At 46.4% G+C, this 17921-nt stretch overlaps 1 protein-coding gene across 2 annotated transcripts in view; it reads left to right on the forward strand.

Annotated features, from left to right (window-relative positions):
• The window catches only part of SAR1A (secretion associated Ras related GTPase 1A), a 212798-nt gene that overhangs the window by 185451 nt on the left and 9426 nt on the right, over nucleotides 1-17921 (forward strand). For both annotated transcript variants that reach the window (XM_086922266.1, XM_086922265.1), the window contains exon 6: nucleotides 7971-8102. In XM_086922266.1, coding sequence (XP_086778392.1) covers nucleotides 7971-8102 — 132 coding nt within the window. The remainder of the gene's footprint in view (nucleotides 1-7970; nucleotides 8103-17921) is intronic.

Here is a 17921-nt window from a genome sequence, read left to right on the forward strand (position 1 = left end):
GGATTTGTATTTAAAGTAAACATGCCCAATATGGGCATGCCAATGCCCCCAGCCCCCCCCCCTCCCCCTCCCCCCACCCTGCAAAATTAGTCTTTCGGCAGTAGCCCCTATCTGCCCCCCCGGGGGGGCAGAAAGCCCACTAGACACCAGGGATTTTTGTCCCCCAATGAACTTAGGGGTGGGGCTGCCCAATATGGGCATGCCAATGCCCCCACCCCCGCAAAATTAGTCTTTCTGCCCCCTCCCTGGGGGGGGCAGAAAGCACCCTCGATGCCAATATGTTTTGGGCCCTGCCTGTCACAGGTACTTGACCCACCCACACAAGTAAGATAACATTTTTATCGGGAGACCTGGGGCAATGCTGGGTGGTAGGAAAGTTGCGGATCCATGCAGATTCCAGAACTTTCCACCACAGGAATGTGAGGAAAATGTGTTTTTTTTTTTTAACAATGTTTGAGGTTTGCAAGGGATTCTGGGTAACAGAGCCTGGTGAGAGCCAGACAAGTAACCCCATCCTGGACTCTCCTGGGTGTCTAGTTTTAAAAAATGTATAGGTTTCGCCAGCTTTCCCTAGGTGCCGGCAGAGCTTGGGTTCAACATCTACATCTAGGCACTTTGCAAAAAAAGGGTCAGTTTTCACTGTGAAAATGTGGTGTGTCCTTGTTGCGTTTCGGGCCGTTTACTGTCACGGGCACTAGGCCTACCCACACAAGTGAGGTACCCTTTTTTCCTCTGAAGACTTCGGGGAATGCTGGGTGGGTGGAATTTTGTGGATTCACGTTGATTACAGAACTTTCCACCACAGAAATATGAGGAAATTTTTTTTTTTTTATTTATTTTTACATGGTTTGAGGTTTGCACGTAACAGAACCTGGTGGGAGCTAGACAAGTCAACCCATTCTGTATTCCCCTGGAGTCTAGTTTTAAAAAATGTATAGGTTTACTAGGCTTTTTTTTTTTTACTTCAAGCTATGTTACCAGAGTTTTGGCATTTTTCAAAGCAGTAGGCCTTTTTTTCCTAATTTTTGTGGTTTCAGCTTACTTGCAGTTTGTTGTGGAAACAGGTATGAAACCCATGCGTGATCCCAGAAAGTTATATATTTCTGAAGAGTAGACAAAAATCTGAATCAAGCAAAGGGCTATTTCTGTATGTCCTTCAAGGTTACATATATTTCTAGAGCGCATGATCACCAGACAGTTTCATGATGCTATTGCAACACCCTTCAATGTTTATGTAGCGAAATTGTCCCCCCTCATTAAAAGCTTCAACTTGCAGGTAACCTCTTTTGCTGATGATACTACAGCCAACACTTATTCATCAGGCCCTTCAAGATGCCAAAATTGCATCAAGGCGGTCTGTGGTTGGATGAGTGGACACTGACTGAAGCTCAGTTCAGGTAAAACTGAAATCATTGTTTCGGGACCCCTTCTCAAGCCTGGTCCTGCATTTACAACCTTACAGGTCGAAGTGCAGAGAAGTCAGCAAGAGCACTGGTGCGGGAGTAAAAGGTGAGGGTGTTGATAAGGGTTATTACTATATTGCATTAGAACACCTGTTCTGTCTGTAAACATCAGTAAAAACTGAAAACTGTGAGCCTTACTTAGGTTATTACAAACAAGGGGATACTCGGTTACTGTACACAATCAGTGCTATTACATTGCAAATAACAATGCCTTTTATTTTTGTTGGCACTGGAAATGAGAATGCTTTTATTTAACACCTTAGCTGCGTGTAAACATTTCTCCCCAGTGCTGCGCTGTCCATTAGAACTAGTGCTGAATGGACGTTCAATGGTCGTGCGCAGCACTGGGGAGGTAGCGCTGCTGACGACCATTGGCCGTCAGCAGCACTTAAGGGGTTAAGTTTTAAGAACGAAAACAAAGATAAAACTCATTATTTGCAATGTGAATAGTTGAAACTCGCGAAAATGCATAACCTATTCCATTGAAATTAAATATCGCCGGTGCTCGGGTCCCTTTATTTTGTGACAAACGATGTCTGCTTTCAGGTGAAGTTGCTGTTCGTTCAGTATTCTGAGGTGCTTTTATCAACGCCACTTGGGGGGCTTGCTCTTTGACCTAATAAATCTAAAGCGCCCTTTCTGTTGGTATAGAAGGTGAGGTTCTTTGCATTTTTTAAGCTATTAGTATTGTAAATACCAATACCTTGTATTTAAGTTTTCAAACCCAAACCATAAATAGAAGCATTGTCATTTACAATGCCAGTAGCTCAAAATCGTGTGAATGTGAGACCTATTGCATTGCAAATGCTTGTTCTTCATGGCAGACTTGTCCAGTATCCTAAGATCATGTCTGCCGTGGGAGACAAGGCTCTTTGTAGAGGAATACATTTCAGGCGAAGCCTTGAATGCTGAGATGGTATTAGTGTTTTAAGTGCAGGTAAAGTGGATAATTGATGACAACACACAATTATGAACACTCTTGTCAAGATACTGCCATCTGAGATTGTGCTCTTCTAACCTGCAGGCACCGTTCCCATTATCAGTGTTTGTTTCCATATGTAAATTAGGCAAAAGGCAGATAGCACACTAAAAAGTGATGGAAATATTTGAGGCAGTTTTTCCAACTTGAGGTTCAGACGTCCGCATTTAGGGTGAAAACTGTTTAATGTGTGGTAAATTTCACAAAAATACAATTGTAAACATAGCAAGTTGCGTGGTTCCAGGATCGCACCGGGCAACTGTTTTACAGTAAGTCTCATACTGAACACACTCAGAGTTGCAGTACGTGATCCCAAGAAGGCCCTGCACTGTTAAATTGGGTGAAATGCAATCATTACGATCGTTATCTGAAAGCCGAGCTGGATTTCACTGAGCGATTTCAATAAGTATTGTAGGATAAGAAGACCAAAAGTGCAGGCACCTAGAAACATACATGGTGTTGATTCGCCAAATGGCAATGCAGTGGTAGTGACATCACCACCCATGGTGACTTCACAGTTTTGCCCTCTTTATCCATGCCCTGTTCACAATCTGTTTTGCCTTAAACACCCAAGACCAGGGGAGCAAGGTCAGGGCCAGCGGTACTAAGGGGCAAGTCGATACTTTGCCTGGGAATTTTGTTTTTCAATTCTACAGTAAGCGGGACCGTGCATTAAACTGCAAAAGGATGCCAATCCACTTCTTTCTGCCACAGGTGTAAAAAAAGGCATAAGTTGTCAATCAGTCCCACCAGAAATACGAACTACCCACCTTGTGTTAGAATCTATAGCAGCTATAATTGGCGTGCTCGAAGAGAAGGCTATCTGGACTCTCACTGTCCCTGATTTCAGGTCACTCTTTGTTTAGAGCAGAAACTCCCTAGGATTGTGTTTTTTTGTGTTCTTTTTTTTAAATATCCCAAATTCCACTTCAAATCAATCGGAAATGTTGTTTTTGTGTTGGACAAAAAATGAGGCTCAGACCCTCCAAATAGGGGTCCATAAACTTCATCAATTTAAGTTTAGTTCCTTTTTAGGTCTCGCCTGAGCCAGCGCATGCGCTGATCTGGCGAGAGATTTAATGAGTGGGCTTCAGACTCCGACCACAAGCTTTTGCTTGTGGCCTAAAGCTTGCAGTTACGCGCGTGGGCACGCGCACAGCTGCCATCTGGCTTTTCTCACGGCACCCTTACAGCGCGCGACCAGGTGCCATCTGGCTTTCCTTTTGCTTTCTCTCCCTCGCTCCGCCCCTCCCCCACCACAGAGCGCTATCCCTTTCGCAGCTGCACAGCTCTTTCACTGTCGGTGTTATTGAGGATTTACCCGAGGACCCTAGGTGAGGCTTTCTTCTAAACGACCACCAAGTAAGTCCGGTTCCACTATCCAAAGCTGTCTTTCTTTTATGTGTTTTGCCAGCTGCTCCAGCAACATTGCGCTTTAACTTGTTTGTGGCTTGCTCCCGCCCTAAGCCTCTTGCAACCCTACAGGACGCTCTGCCTCCTGCCGCATTTATAAAAGCTCTTCACAGGCCTGATACCGCCTTCAGCTGTGTTTTTCGCCACAGCTCGGCGGCAAGGGTTTGGGTGTGGCACCCGCATCTCCCTCTTAACAGAACCCATTTACTTTATTTTTATGACCATGTTTTTTTCATGCCACTGTAGCTTTACCCACCAAAGACCTGTTTATACACGCCGGTGTTGCGAGGTAAGTATTGGTAGTGTCCTGGGCGCTCACTGAGCGCACCACAACTCTGGTGCTCAGAATCTGTGGGCATCAGTCCCCTCAGCCAGTACCCTTGTTCATCCATATCTGTACCCACTCGGCGGGCATCAGACCTGAGCGTGTCAACACACTTGTGCATACACGTCTAGGGTCAACTCTTCTCGCTGGCACACATTCGGCCATGGTCACCAACACTTCACATAGATTTGGATGCACATGCCCTAGTGCACACTTGTGTAAGGCCATCAACATGCTAGTGTGCACACACGGTAACCGAACTCCTAAGGGCAATAGCGTCCTTTTATGCATACCGGTCCAATCAGCCCAGCGAGAGCGCCACGAAAGCCCTTTCCGCCAGAGAGATGGGACAAACCAAAAAAGTAAATGGTTTTAAAATGAAATGCTCCTTAACATTGTATTCTTGCTATTTTTAATCCATTTCAAATTCAACAGATTTCCTCCGTGTTTTTGGCGGACTGTGTACTCACAAAGTGCACATTAAATTATACCTGCCTGGAGCTATGCCTTGTCCCTTGTGTTTCTCCAGCCACTGCATACTGAGAATCTATTTCTCACTTTTACTTTAAAAAAAAGTATATATTATATCCCAGTTACTAAAGACGCAAAGTACTCCTCGAGATCTCGCGAAATATGTTGATTTCGGGAGACACCCTGTCCACTTTATGGGCGCACCAAATGCTTTGAGATGTGCTTGTTATCCTGGGTCATCAGCCACCTAGCAGACCAGTGCAACCAAAGTGGTACACAGAGGGAAGAGGGTCAGAAAGTGTAAGCCATTGTTTCCCATGTTCTTTGATCTTCTGCCCAGCTGTCAGGGAAAAAACTGTGTTGATTTACTGTAACTTGCTTCTGTGCTTTAGTCAAGGGTGGACCCTCCCCATTGTTCCCCTCTTGCTCATTTACGGGCTCCCTTAAGAGTCAGGTTTTTTAATGAGAGATCTACTGTAGTACTGCTAAGTACCCTATTTTGTACCAGTGTATTGGCACCAACTCACCCCCCCATTGAATTTATTAATCTTCTGGTAGGTTCAGCTTCACTTCATGATCAATGGTGTGTGCCCATGTAGGATGGCGTTCACCAATCCTCTTTTGTTTTCTTTTCTGGCTGACAGACATAAACCTCTTTCTGCTTCAAGCTAAGGGTGAGGGCCTCCTCTCTAAAATAAGTGTTGGCACTCTTTCCACCTCATGTTGTTCCCAGCTATTTGCCATGTCTCTTCTCTTAGCCCTTCGTAATTCTATTGCGGTCTACCGATCTGCCTGTGCCTTCCTGCTGCCCCTTTCTGTTGGTCCCATCTCTGCCTGTCCCTCTTCTCTACTTGTCCATCTACTTGTCTCTGCGCCCTTCCTCAGGCTTTGTCTCCTACTGGATCTTCCTTTCCTGGACTCAGATTGCCTGCTCCTCCTACTGGTCATTCTGCACCACTTCCTGCCTCTTTCACTGCTTGCCTCTGGTTGAATGTTAGCTATACTCCGTGCCTGGCCATCTCCGTATTTTTCTGTCTCCCCTCCCCACCCCCACTCTTCCTGTGTCTGCATGCCCCCTCAGTATCTGCCCCTTTTTGAATGTCCGCCATGTTCCTTTCTTAATAAATTTTTGTTTGCTTTATGTAATGTAGAGAAATATTAAACCTTGACGCTTTCCATGTAGGGAAGTGTAGAAGAACCTGTAATATTGAAAGAAGCGCATTTCATTTTATCAAACGAGTAGATGAGCCAGCTACCGATGCTGCAATCTACAGGTCTAAATGCTGAACGTTCATCTAGCTGTTACAGTAAATACGAACCCATTGTAGCGCCAAGATTCCATTGAAGACAGTTTGCTATATAAATAACAGGAAAGCTGGCCATCTAATATCTCCCCCATCAGCATGAAATCCAAGAACAGACCCATGGGATCTCCGGCCTAGTGTTTTTCAGGTTTGCATCTATGCATTTCATGACGTGTTTTCAAATTGACTACGTATGCTTGTATAGTCACGTGCTAGCGGAACTAATGTCAGCATAACACTACACCCTTCAACTAAACAATACTATACTCCATATATTATGAAACACAACATGCAAATCCATAGCGCACCATACCACTCACCTCAAATCGCCACCAAATGATACACACGACTCAATACGGAGATCCACACCAATTTATAACAAGCATTGGCTTAGCCAATAGGTCTTGCCTTTGGGACCTTATAAGTGTGTAGCCATGCAACAGTTTGATGTTGCACCAAGGATATTGTGCTGCATAACTAAATACTTATAAGGTCCCAAAAGTGAGACAATGCTTGTTCCACTTTGAAGCTGAAGGAGCAGTTGTCTACACAGGTGCCCATTCGCTCCAATGATGTTCTGCAGTGGTAGAAAGGGCATTGCCCCTGCCCTTTCACAGAAGGCACCTTCGATAGATTTTACTGCTATGCTTTGAACTGCAAGTGGTTGATGTTCATTAGAAGTTTGGCGTTGTGACACCATGATTTTACAACTCAAAGTACACATTCAATTATTTGCCTTTTTAGATTCATTGTTCATAAAAAGTCATTTTTTTGCTGTTTTCTTGTTCACTGCAGCATGCTTTAAAAATATATATATTATTTAGGACCTAAAATGCAAGCCAAACGCGCTGTTTTTGCAGTTGTCGTTTTTAGTTGGTAATAATAGTTTATTTTGTCAAGGTAAAACAATGTTGGTGCTGTCAGAAAGCCTAGATTGTAAATTAAGAGGGGGCTAGATTATTGAACCTCAATGCACTTGTGTGACATTCCATGTCTTAACTATGAGTTAGCACTTTATCACGAGTATGAACTTCGTCTGTGCTCTATCATTAATGACCCCATTTTTAAAATATTGAACACTCTTCCAGGGCTAATAGTTAAATCCATACCAAATTCTTCACTTAAGCTCAGGTTCATTTTTAACCCGCCTCAGCAGTGGCCACACTCTGGATGTAATGCTGATATTGGCTGTTGGCAAACGCACCCGCTAGAAGAGTTAAGAGGTTCACTGGAGCTCACAAGAGGACCCGTGACTCCTGTTTGTTGAACAACAAATTGGTTACAATGTGGTTGTGTGCACCACCCTTTTCAAGGCTTCAGCAGCCAGGGCCATCATACTTGAGGACAATAGAAGAACTTGTGAGAATAGGGAGGCATTAATTTAAAATTCCTCGAAGGACCAGTTGCATTAAACCCTGGGTAACTAAATAATAGTCTATGTCCGGTGCCATCTTAAGTATAGATAGAAGTACAATACTTTGCATGTTTCTGTGATGGTTAACTCAGTTACCTAATGTATTTTTATGATGTGTAGTTGGTGGAAAGAGGGTGTAGATGCTGGCAAGTGATCCGAGATGTCGTGTTTTTCCTATGAGGTTGTAATGATTATTTTATTGGTATCAAATTCTTAAGTGATAATTTTGTTTCCAAATTTGTACTCTGCCTTTCACAAATTACCCTTTTGTCACAAAACTCTCTGATTCTTTATACCTTACCGGTTTTTGTTGTTTGTTTTATTTTTTACTTTGGAATACCGCACCAAACAGCCAGTCTGAAATCACCATTGCCTATGAAATGTATGCTTCCTACTTCCCTTTAAGTTTCAGTGATTTGTACACATGCGTTTAATGTACTGCATTGTTCTCTAAAGTTTTATATACGAACTTACTAACATTTTATATACGAAATATGACCACACGTACAGCTGATTAGTGAAGTGTCATAATTTAGGAGTTCTTCTGGATGTCCCTAATCTACTCCGTGCAGTTGAATAGTGTTTTCGTTGTCTGTTGCAGGCATTAATGACTGATGAAACAATATCCAATGTGCCAATCCTAATTCTGGGTAATAAAATAGACCGGCCTGAAGCAATCAGCGAAGAGAAGCTCCGGGAAAAGTTTGGACTATATGGACAGACCACAGGAAAGGTAAGACAACAAAGGTTGCTGACTTTTGCATTCATGGTAATAGAAAGGGTTTTTGAATGGCACAATGTTCTGCAATGTGAATTTGTTTATTATACTCTATAATAGATTTTCCTTTATCTGACTTTGCCTAAAGTTTACTTATTTACCTATTATTTTACAATCATACCTTCATCAACTGGTCTTAGGTGCTAAAAGCCTAAGACCTTGGCAACGTTAAACATTAACGTGATATTGTACATTTCATTTTTTATGAGTTTGTAAAAGGCAGGTTTGTAATATATTTTTAAATTGTAAACTGGCTGGGTGATTATTCACCATTCGAATAAAAAAAAGTATTTTAATTAATTCGTTCTGAAATCGAATTCTCAATGGCTTTGCTTTTAAAAGTTTGATCCGAAGTTAGTGTTGGGGAGCTGGTTAGGGCAGTATTGTTGCTCCTAAATGACTTGCCACATTCTAGGTTACTCAAAGTCAAAAAGGCTTTATTTCGACATATAACAATATCTTAAAAAGCGTACATACAATTAAAATTCGTTTCAGTACATTTTTTTTTTTTTAAAAACCGTAGGTTTTTACTATAAATGAATCTATAAATATCCTAACAAAAAGCATATAGTTTAAAACAATCCATGGTATAAAATGTAATTAAACAATTTGCCTAAGTCTTATTGACCGGATTCGCCATGCCCACCCAAGGTACTTCGAGGTGGCACATGCGTAGAAAGTGCGAGTGTCCGAAAGAAGAATCCTTAGGGCCACGTTACACTGCCTAGTACCCAGTGTGCGACACATGGGTTTTAGCCATTTTGACCGTGGGATTTTATATGCAGGACACTCAAATAAAAAGTGAGGGACAGATTCTTGGCGTTGTGGGCAAAAGGGACACCACGGAGCAGTCTGGTATGGGATTTTCCAATGGCTAGTAAGTTCCATTACGGGGAGAAGACCAATTCTGAATTTAAAGTACAGGGACCTTTCCCAAGGGGCTGAAATGAAGTCCAGATACAGTTCTCTAGAGGGGGTATCTTTGGACTCAATGAACTTTCTGGTCGACTTGCATATCGAGGAGGAGGAATTCCTTCTATTTGACACCCAATTCCAATAAAGCTGTTTTATTGTTGATTTGGGCGGGGCTGACTGTTGGTACCATGCTTCTTCCAGCCCCAGATTGGTAAGTAAAGCTTTGATATCCGTTAGCCACTTTATTTTCGCCCACCCTGTCGATCTTAATATCTCCCGTAGACCATCCGCATAACTTGAGAGTTCAGGGACTCTCCAGATGCGGGCCCACAGAAGCAAAGGGCGTAACTTCGCTAGATCTTCAATAGCCCGACGCCCCATGTCCAATTGCAAAGGCAGAATGGGGACAGAGGGGCCAAGGGACATCAGGCTTCTCAAGAAGGTGTTCTCAGCTCGAGTAAGATCTTTCAAGTTCGACATTCCCCATAGTTCCGCCCCGTACAATGCGGCGCTTACTCCTCTAGCCGCGTAGATGTCCAAAACAGCGGCTATGGGTTTAGTTGAGGCTGCTCTCTGCTCTTTTAGCAGGGTCCCGGTTGCTCTTTTTAGGTTCAACAACATTTTGAACAGATGCTGGTCCCATTTCATGGAATCCACCAACCTGATGCCCAGATAATCGAAGGTTTTAGTCCTGTCCAAAGCCACAGAGCCCAATGTTGGCGGTGGGCCAAGTTTCTGCGGAGGGTTCAAAATAAGGTACTTTGTTTTATCTGTATTTATGCAGAGTCCTCTTTTTTTACAAAAATCGTCAAAGCCTGTAAGAAGCTGTTGCAGGCCCATTGGCGATTTTGACAGAAGCAAAGTATCGTCCGCAAAAAGCAGGGTGGGAATAGAACGACCTGCCAGGCGAGGGGCATCCGCTGGAATCCTTGACAAGTGGTCCACCACCCCATTAACGTAGAGCGAAAAGAGTGTTGGGGCAAGAACACACCCTTGCCGCACTCCCCTGTTCACTTCTATTCTTCGGGTCTTTTGGCCATTGGGACCCCAGCGGATTTGGGCATAGTTGTTTTCATGAAACTTCATGACCAAGTAGAGCAGGTAGGGTGGCAGGCCAAGATCACTAAGAACCTTCCATAAGTTATTTCTGGGGACTAAATCGAAGGCCGTCCGGAGGTCGATGAAAGCAAGATATAATGTGCCCTTCCCAATGGTAACGACCCTCCAGTAAATCATAAGAAGCCTTAGCGATTGTTCAATTGTTCCGGTGCCAGCACGGAACCCTGCTTGAAGATCCGAAAGGATCCTGTTCTCATCTGCCCATTGCTGTATTCTAGATAGGAGAACCTTGCCTGCTACTTTTTGTGAACAGTCTATCAGGCTGATCGGCCTGTAATTCCCTGGATCTTCTCTCGAACCTTTTTTGTGCAGGGGGACCACTTCGGCGGCCATCCAGGAGGCAGGCAGAGGTGCACCCGCCATGGCAGCGTTCAAAACAGATGAGATCATCGTACTCCAATCGTCTAGGTCAGCACGGAGCAGATCACCCGGAAGACCATCGGGGCCAGCCGCTTTGCGCGGGACAAGAGATTTTATTGCACCTTCCGCTTCTTTCTTAGTAAACAGAATTTCCTCGGGACTCTCCACCTCTCGAGGGGGTTGTAGTAACACGGAATCCAACGCTTCAACTGCGGCTGCCGTATACAATTTCGAGAAATGTGTAAACCATAGGTCCTCAGTTATGTTACAGGTGATGACTGTATCGAGGGGTCTGTTTTTCTTGTGTACTAAGTCCCAAAAACCTTTTGCGTTTTTTTCGACGCTAGCAGTTCGGAGATCCTGCCAAAACTTGTCTTCCCAGTCTCTTTTTGCTGTTTTGAGCTCCGTTTTATAACCCTTCCGTTTGGTGGCTATTAGGGTTGCGTCTCCACTTTTCACAGCCAGTATCAGAGCTCTCTTCATGGCACGACACTCCTTCGAGTACCAACCTGGCTTGCCCTGCCGATTGTCACGATTTGGGTTTCCTTTTTTAACTTTAGCCTTAAAAAGGTCCCCAATTGAAAGCGAGACCTCGCAGAACAGTGCTGTAATCTGATTTGGGCAGATAGGTTGGCTTTTTAAAATGGCACATGCTGTAGAGGTAACAGCTCTGATGCATGCCATTTTCTCCTCATCTATTGCCACTTTGTCCCATTTCAGACGTCTTAAGCAGTTTGATGGAACCACCCCTCCCAATGGCCCTGTCACTAGTGCATCATGATTTCCGCTTCCTGGTATTATATCTTTCCACCAGATTGATAGGGTTAGGGAAAGAGCGTTGTGGTCACTATCCAGGGAGGGTAGGACTATCATATCCTTCATATGTACCCACAAAGAAAAGTTTAGAAGGATGTAATCAATCCGGGAAGAGTGACCAACCCTATTATATGTATGAGCCCCCGCTAAATCTGATGGTGTCCTCCCATTGGCTGCCCTTAGGCCGTGCTCTAGAGTGAGGGAATTTAGCTGGATGATTCTGGGGGTCCAACTATTTATGATGGGAAGATCAAGTGACGGGACACCTCTCCTAGAATCTTCATCATATAAATCCAGGGATTCATCGGGCAGCAAGGGCTCGAATGTACAATTGAAGTCCCCCATAACCAAAATTAGGGAATCGTTACTACACTCACCCAGGGCTGCCTCCAGGTCCAAGAGCGTTGGTGACACGGCTCTCCCGGAGGCCCCTCTTGTATAGATGTTGATAATCTCCAGTTTTTCCGCTCTCCTGGGACAAGTTACAGTGAGGTGCATCAAATCTGGAGATTTTTGGGGGTGATGGTGTACCCTCCATCCCAAAGTGATGTTTACCCAAACCAAGAGACCTCCATAGGGACGACCTCTTCCCGAGGCTGGAATTTCAGCCGGGACAAAAAAGGTGGCATAACCAACTCGGTGCCTTGGTTCTACGCACCACGTCTCTTGGAATGCACAAACTGAGTGGGGTTCAACGAGCGCCACCCAGTCTGGGACATCTTGCTTGCTGCTTAAGCCTGCCACATTCCAACTGATGATTTTCAGAGGTACATGGTGCTGGGGCTCATTACAACCGCTATTCCCACCCTGTGGACCCGGAGTTTGAAGTCCAGACACGAGTTCAAGATTATTTGACCCGTCACCTAAAATAGTGGGCAGAATTGGAGTAGGCGGGGGATGGTGCCCAACATTATCGGTCAAGGGTACCTCCCCTACTATACAAATTGTGTTAACCCTAGGGGGGGAGACATTGTTTACCACTGTGTTATTAAGTCACCAGCCCCAACCCTGTGGAGTGGCTGGTTGGGTAGGAGTCCATACCCTTGCTCTGGGATCCAAGGTTGGATAATGAGGGAACCATACACCTCTACCCCCATCTTGGCAAGGTTTGTTGAGCCCCATTAAAGGGGGGGGGGGGGGGCGATAGAAATACCCCAAGTCCCTAGTTTGTATGTCGCAGAAGTTGTGCGACTGTTGGCTACAAATCATGCCTGCTGCTCTGGGGTCATTGAAATTAATCAAAACGCAGTCCCCGGTAATAGCCTTACGTCTGTTACCAATCCAACTCACGCGTCGGACAAAGGCTATTCTACCATCTATGTGCCCTGGGAGGGGTCTATTAGCTTTTAGCCAGGAGAGAGTCTTGTGTTTGAGTTCAGAGTAGGACTCACAAGAACCCTCTTCAAGCTCGGGTACCCCTGTTAGGATAACCACATAAGGCTTACAGCCAGGGGGAAGGCTAGCATTTGGCGTGCGCCGTTTTACCCTATCTTTGACCGGAGATTTTACTGTGGTTTTCGCTGGAGATTTGGTCACAGCTTGTGTAACAAGAGTGAGAGGAAGTGGGGTTGTAACACCCTTACTTGCAGTCACTGTATCTCCAGTTACCTTAGTGTTAGGGGCAATAGGCTTGGGATTTGCGGCAAATTTAACCTTAGGTGCCTTAGGTGCCTGGGTGCTAGATTTGTTCATCGGACGGGCCAAACTAGACTCAAGAGTAGTAGTAATTGGGGGGGGTAAGGTTCCAGTGTTGGGTTGTTGAGATTGGGGAGCCTTAGCCAAGGCGGGCGTTTATTGACAAGATGAGGGCTCAGGGAGGGCTGTAGAAATAGATAGAACTAATGGAGCAGCACCACTCCTTAGCCCACCGTTTTCTTCAACCTGGGATTTAGCGTGAAATTTAACTAACGATTTCACTGCATAAAAGTTGTCTAGCATTGACTGCTCAAGTGAGGCTAGTTTGCGTGTGAGGCCATCAATCTTATCTACGAGAGGCATCACCACAGACTTAATAATGCTCTCAACTTGAGGGAAAATACTAGCATCTATAGGAGCCATTTGACCAGGAATACCCTCAAAGACAGAATCTCCAGTATGGGCCGCTTGGGGTTTTAAGTGAGGAACCCGATTCGGGGTAATACCCCCTTTTGATATAATGTTCCTACTAACTTTACTTTGGGGTTTTAGAGAGCCTCCCCTACGGGGACTAGCGGGACGCTTTCTCTTCTTTTGGGGGACTATGCCTGGGGCTAGATTCCCTACAGGTGCAGTTTGAGGGGCTACTACTCTAGGAGTATTAATAATATCGGAATGACCTGCAGTGAATAGGGGATTCACAGCTTCACTAACAAGCACTGGGGGGCTCGAGGCGTCAAGGATATCGTGGTTACAATCTGGGATCTGACCCCCTGGTGATGGAATACTAGGAAGGGAAGAAATTGAGTGTGTCGGGTCAAGCACAATACTTGGTGCTGTGGTAGTTACCCTTTCTAAACTAGCCCTAATTCTACTCACTCTCTCGTCAATAGTAGGAGAATCAACTATTAACAACGGAGTTAAAGGAATATGACCAGGGCTATCAGCTAGGGCAATGGCGCCCAGAGAAGAGCGCTTATTAGACATACCCAAAGAATCCCGTGATAACCTTCGCTCTGCCAAGATTATCTCCTTCTCAACTATGGAAACTGCACGGGTGATAAACTGGTCCATAGTACCTAAAACAACGTCTCCTGCAGATTTCTTTGTCTTACAGGATCGCGTTCCTGAAGCCATAGTCCTGGTGGCTGGATGTCCGCCTTACGGAGCCAAGGGATGTGGCCCAGCCCGGCCTCCTTCGGCCCCGGACGGCCACAGACGGTCCCGCCCTTGTCCCGGGCTTCTCCCGGCGCCCTCCCGCGCGCTCCCGCGACGCGGGAGTGGTAGTTCCTTTTAGAGGTTGTACCGAGGGGGCGTGGCCGGCAGGGAGAGGAGCCCAGCTGGAGACGGGCGCGCGGAGACTCCTGGACAATAGAGTCCTCCGCTCTGTCCTCGCAGCCCTGCCGGTGTCGGTGTTGGTGAAAAATGCCCCAAGATGCAAACAGCCTCAATCCCCGATGCGGGACCCGCGGAGCGGGTCCGGCGAGGCGTGGGGGCTGAAGGAAGGGTAAACCAGGAGGTGTGCAAGCCAATGCGCGGAGCGCGGCGTCCAGGTGAGCAATCCACTGGTGTAGCCTGGAGGAGCTCGTTAAGTCCTGCTGTGTTGGGGGCGCGGCCGGCAGGGAGAGGAGCCCAGCTGGAGACGGGCGCGCGGAGACTCCTGGACAATGGAGTCCTCCGCTCTGTCCTCGCAGCCCTGCCGGTGTCGGTGTTGGTGAAAAATGCCCCAAGATGCAAACAGCCTCAATCCCCGATGCGGGACCCGCGGAGCGGGTCCGGCGAGGCGTGGGGGCTGAAGGAAGGGTAAACCAGGAGGTGTGCAAGCCAATGCGCGGAGCGCGGCGTCCAGGTGAGCAATCCACTGGTGTAGCCTGGAGGAGCTCGTTAAGTCCTGCTGTGTTGGGGGCGCGGCCGGCAGGGAGAGGAGCCCAGCTGGAGACGGGCGCGCGGAGACTCCTGGACAATGGAGTCCTCCGCTCTGTCCTCGCAGCCCTGCCGGTGTCGGTGTTGGTGAAAAATGCCCCAAGATGCAAACAGCCTCAATCCCCGATGCGGGACCCGCGGAGCGGGTCCGGCGAGGCGTGGGGGCTGAAGGAAGGGTAAACCAGGAGGTGTGCAAGCCAATGCGCGGAGCGCGGCGTCCAGGTGAGCAATCCACTGGTGTAGCCTGGAGGAGCTCGTTAAGTCCTGCTGTGTTGGGGGCGCGGCCGGCAGGGAGAGGAGCCCAGCTGGAGACGGGCGCGCGGAGATTCCTGGACAATGGAGTCCTCCGCTCTGTCCTCGCAGCCCTGCCGGTGTCGGTGTTGGTGAAAAATGCCCCAAGATGCAAACAGCCTCAATCCCCGATGCGGGACCCGCGGAGCGGGTCCGGCGAGGCGTGGGGGCTGAAGGAAGGGTAAACCAGGAGGTGTGCAAGCCAATGCGCGGAGCGCGGCGTCCAGGTGAGCAATCACTAGCAATTCTAGGTTACTGTGGACTCAGTACTCTTTCCATCGTTAAAATTCATTGAGGGGTTTTACAGTAAATAAACATTAACTATCATTACTTGGCCGAGATTGTCTGAGTCATTAGCGTTAATAAATCCAAGAGGCCAGCAACATGCATTTTGTACTGGTGCATATACAGGCTGTTAATGTATTCTACCATTACAGACTGGGGTCCTTGGAGGTTATTAATGCATGGAGCCATTCAGGGTCTTTAACAACTGGCCCCCTTGGTACTCCGAGCAGGATACACTTAACTGTTACTGCCCCGCACCATGAATATTTATTGGTGCCACAGGCCATTAACGAATGGGCCATTTATACTTCCTAATGACTGGTGACAGTAACATTACTTATTAGCGAATTGATGGTCAATGCAATGCTCATTACCTCCTGGTACTATCATAATCATTAATGCAAAAGTGTGGGGGTGGGGCGGGGGCGCAAGAGCTCTAAACTTTACTCAAACAGATACAATGAGCCCAGCATTTAAGTCGGTAAAAAGAAAGTACTTTATGATGGCAACGAAATGTAATATAGCACAGTTCAGTGGGGCTCAGTTGCCAGATTGTAAATCCAACTCTGATGTCTAGTTAAGGAACCACCTGCTAAGGCACCCTCCTGTTCTAGGAGTGGTTATTGTGTCTACAGACCGTAATGAAGGAACAGGCACAGATTATGCACAGGTTCAGTTTACTAGCCCTCCACTCACTTGGAGTAATTCACAATTCAAGTCAATTGGTTGTACCCAAATTAAAAGGATCACTTAAGCAACAGTCATTTTTCCCAGGCAGAAATCCGTTTGCTTAGTTTGCATATCTAGTTCAGTCTTTGTCATGCAAGGTCCCTTCATGCTGTCGCAGTTAATTGGTGCTGGAGTGTGCTCCTCTTGCAGGCACTCTCAGGATTATATCTGCTGACACAACCTTCGTGTTTAGTTCGTTTACCCCAGAGGAGTAGCAGCATAGTATACCTGTTCAGTAGATGCCCTTCCCGCTAGATGTGGCATCCAGAATGATTTTCAGTTGGTTCTCATTGCAGCCTCCAGGCTGTGATCACCTTCTATTTCAGCAGTGATGACATCTCCTTCTCAGGCTTCACTAGGGGGTTAGGGCAGGAGGAAGCAGCTGCACCAGGCCTTCTGACATTGCAGGGTTGCTGGTTTCATTGTAGGCTGTGATGGGAAACTCCTCACAACATGGGTCGGCTTTGTCTTTGCTCCCAGGGACAGTCTGAAACTACTTAGTGTCCCGCATGCAAGGAACACAGCTTGCTTCTCCCGGAAAAGACTCTCCTGCAGAGCCAGACATTCTCCTTCCCTCTCAGAGCAAACACCCTTGTAGGTGAGGCAGACCTTGCTTCTCAAGCAAGTTGTGCAGACTTCCGGTGATATATGCTCAGCTCTTCTCACAAAGAAGCTCTTTGTGTATTATGAGGAGCCTTTCCTTCCATGGTCAACACAAATTTTAAACAAGAACATTGTGTAGTGGTTTGGATCCCACTCGTATACACATGTTCCAGACAAGGGATAGGAATCCACTGTCAACGTTTTCAGAGCTAGTTTGGGTAGGTTACCTTTAAAGTTGAATTTTCTGGCTGCTCCTTAGACAGTCTTTGTGCATGGTGATGGCTGTCACAGCAGGTAGGAGTGGTGCTGACTACAAATAAGATTATTGAAAAAACCAAGGCCTTTCCTGATGCACTAATCTAGGACAAACAAAAGGGCAGGCCCTTCCTCGAAACTTCCTCACCTTCCCATTACCATCTACCAAATGGCAATGCGTAGCAAGAACTAATCGGCATTCCTTTTGTAACCAGGTCCACACTGAATTTCTAATGAGAGTCCGTTCTCCATCCTCACTACAGTGTCTGGGCCACCAACTTCGTTACATGAATGTAGGTAATGCACTTTCATGGTCTGGTGAAGGTGTTCTCATCCTCAGTCTAGGGGCATGCTAACCCAAGGGCATCCAAAGTACATCCCACGGGTCCTGGTACCCAGACTCATACGACATACAGAATCCTACTACCTTACATACGCTATACATGCACACATGTGGACTAATGGAGGATCTTTAAACGAGTGGATCAGTGGACCCCACTCTTCTGACACAGGTCTGGCCATCATTGCTTTTGCAGGGACAGCAGTCTAATGCCAACTAACTATGAGGACATTCTTGATGGGTCCCTTAAGGTCACAGAACAGTTTCTGGACTGCATCACTATGGACCGCCCTAGGCCACTGTGAACACACTAGATTAGTGTTAGACCGCAACAAAGTAAAAAGTCAAAATACCAGTTTCACAAGCACTCAGGGCACGGGTACATGCCAGGTTCACCTCCCAACAAACCTGCTCTTATATGCCTAAAAACATAATATAAGCAGGAGAACAAATACTTCACGTGCTTGTAGTGTCAATTGTCATTTGTCATTGATTTAAGTTTG

The sequence above is a fragment of the Lissotriton vulgaris genome, chromosome 5 (genome assembly GCF_964263255.1).
Source record: "Lissotriton vulgaris chromosome 5, aLisVul1.2, whole genome shotgun sequence".
Classification (NCBI taxonomy): Eukaryota; Metazoa; Chordata; class Amphibia; order Caudata; family Salamandridae; genus Lissotriton; species Lissotriton vulgaris.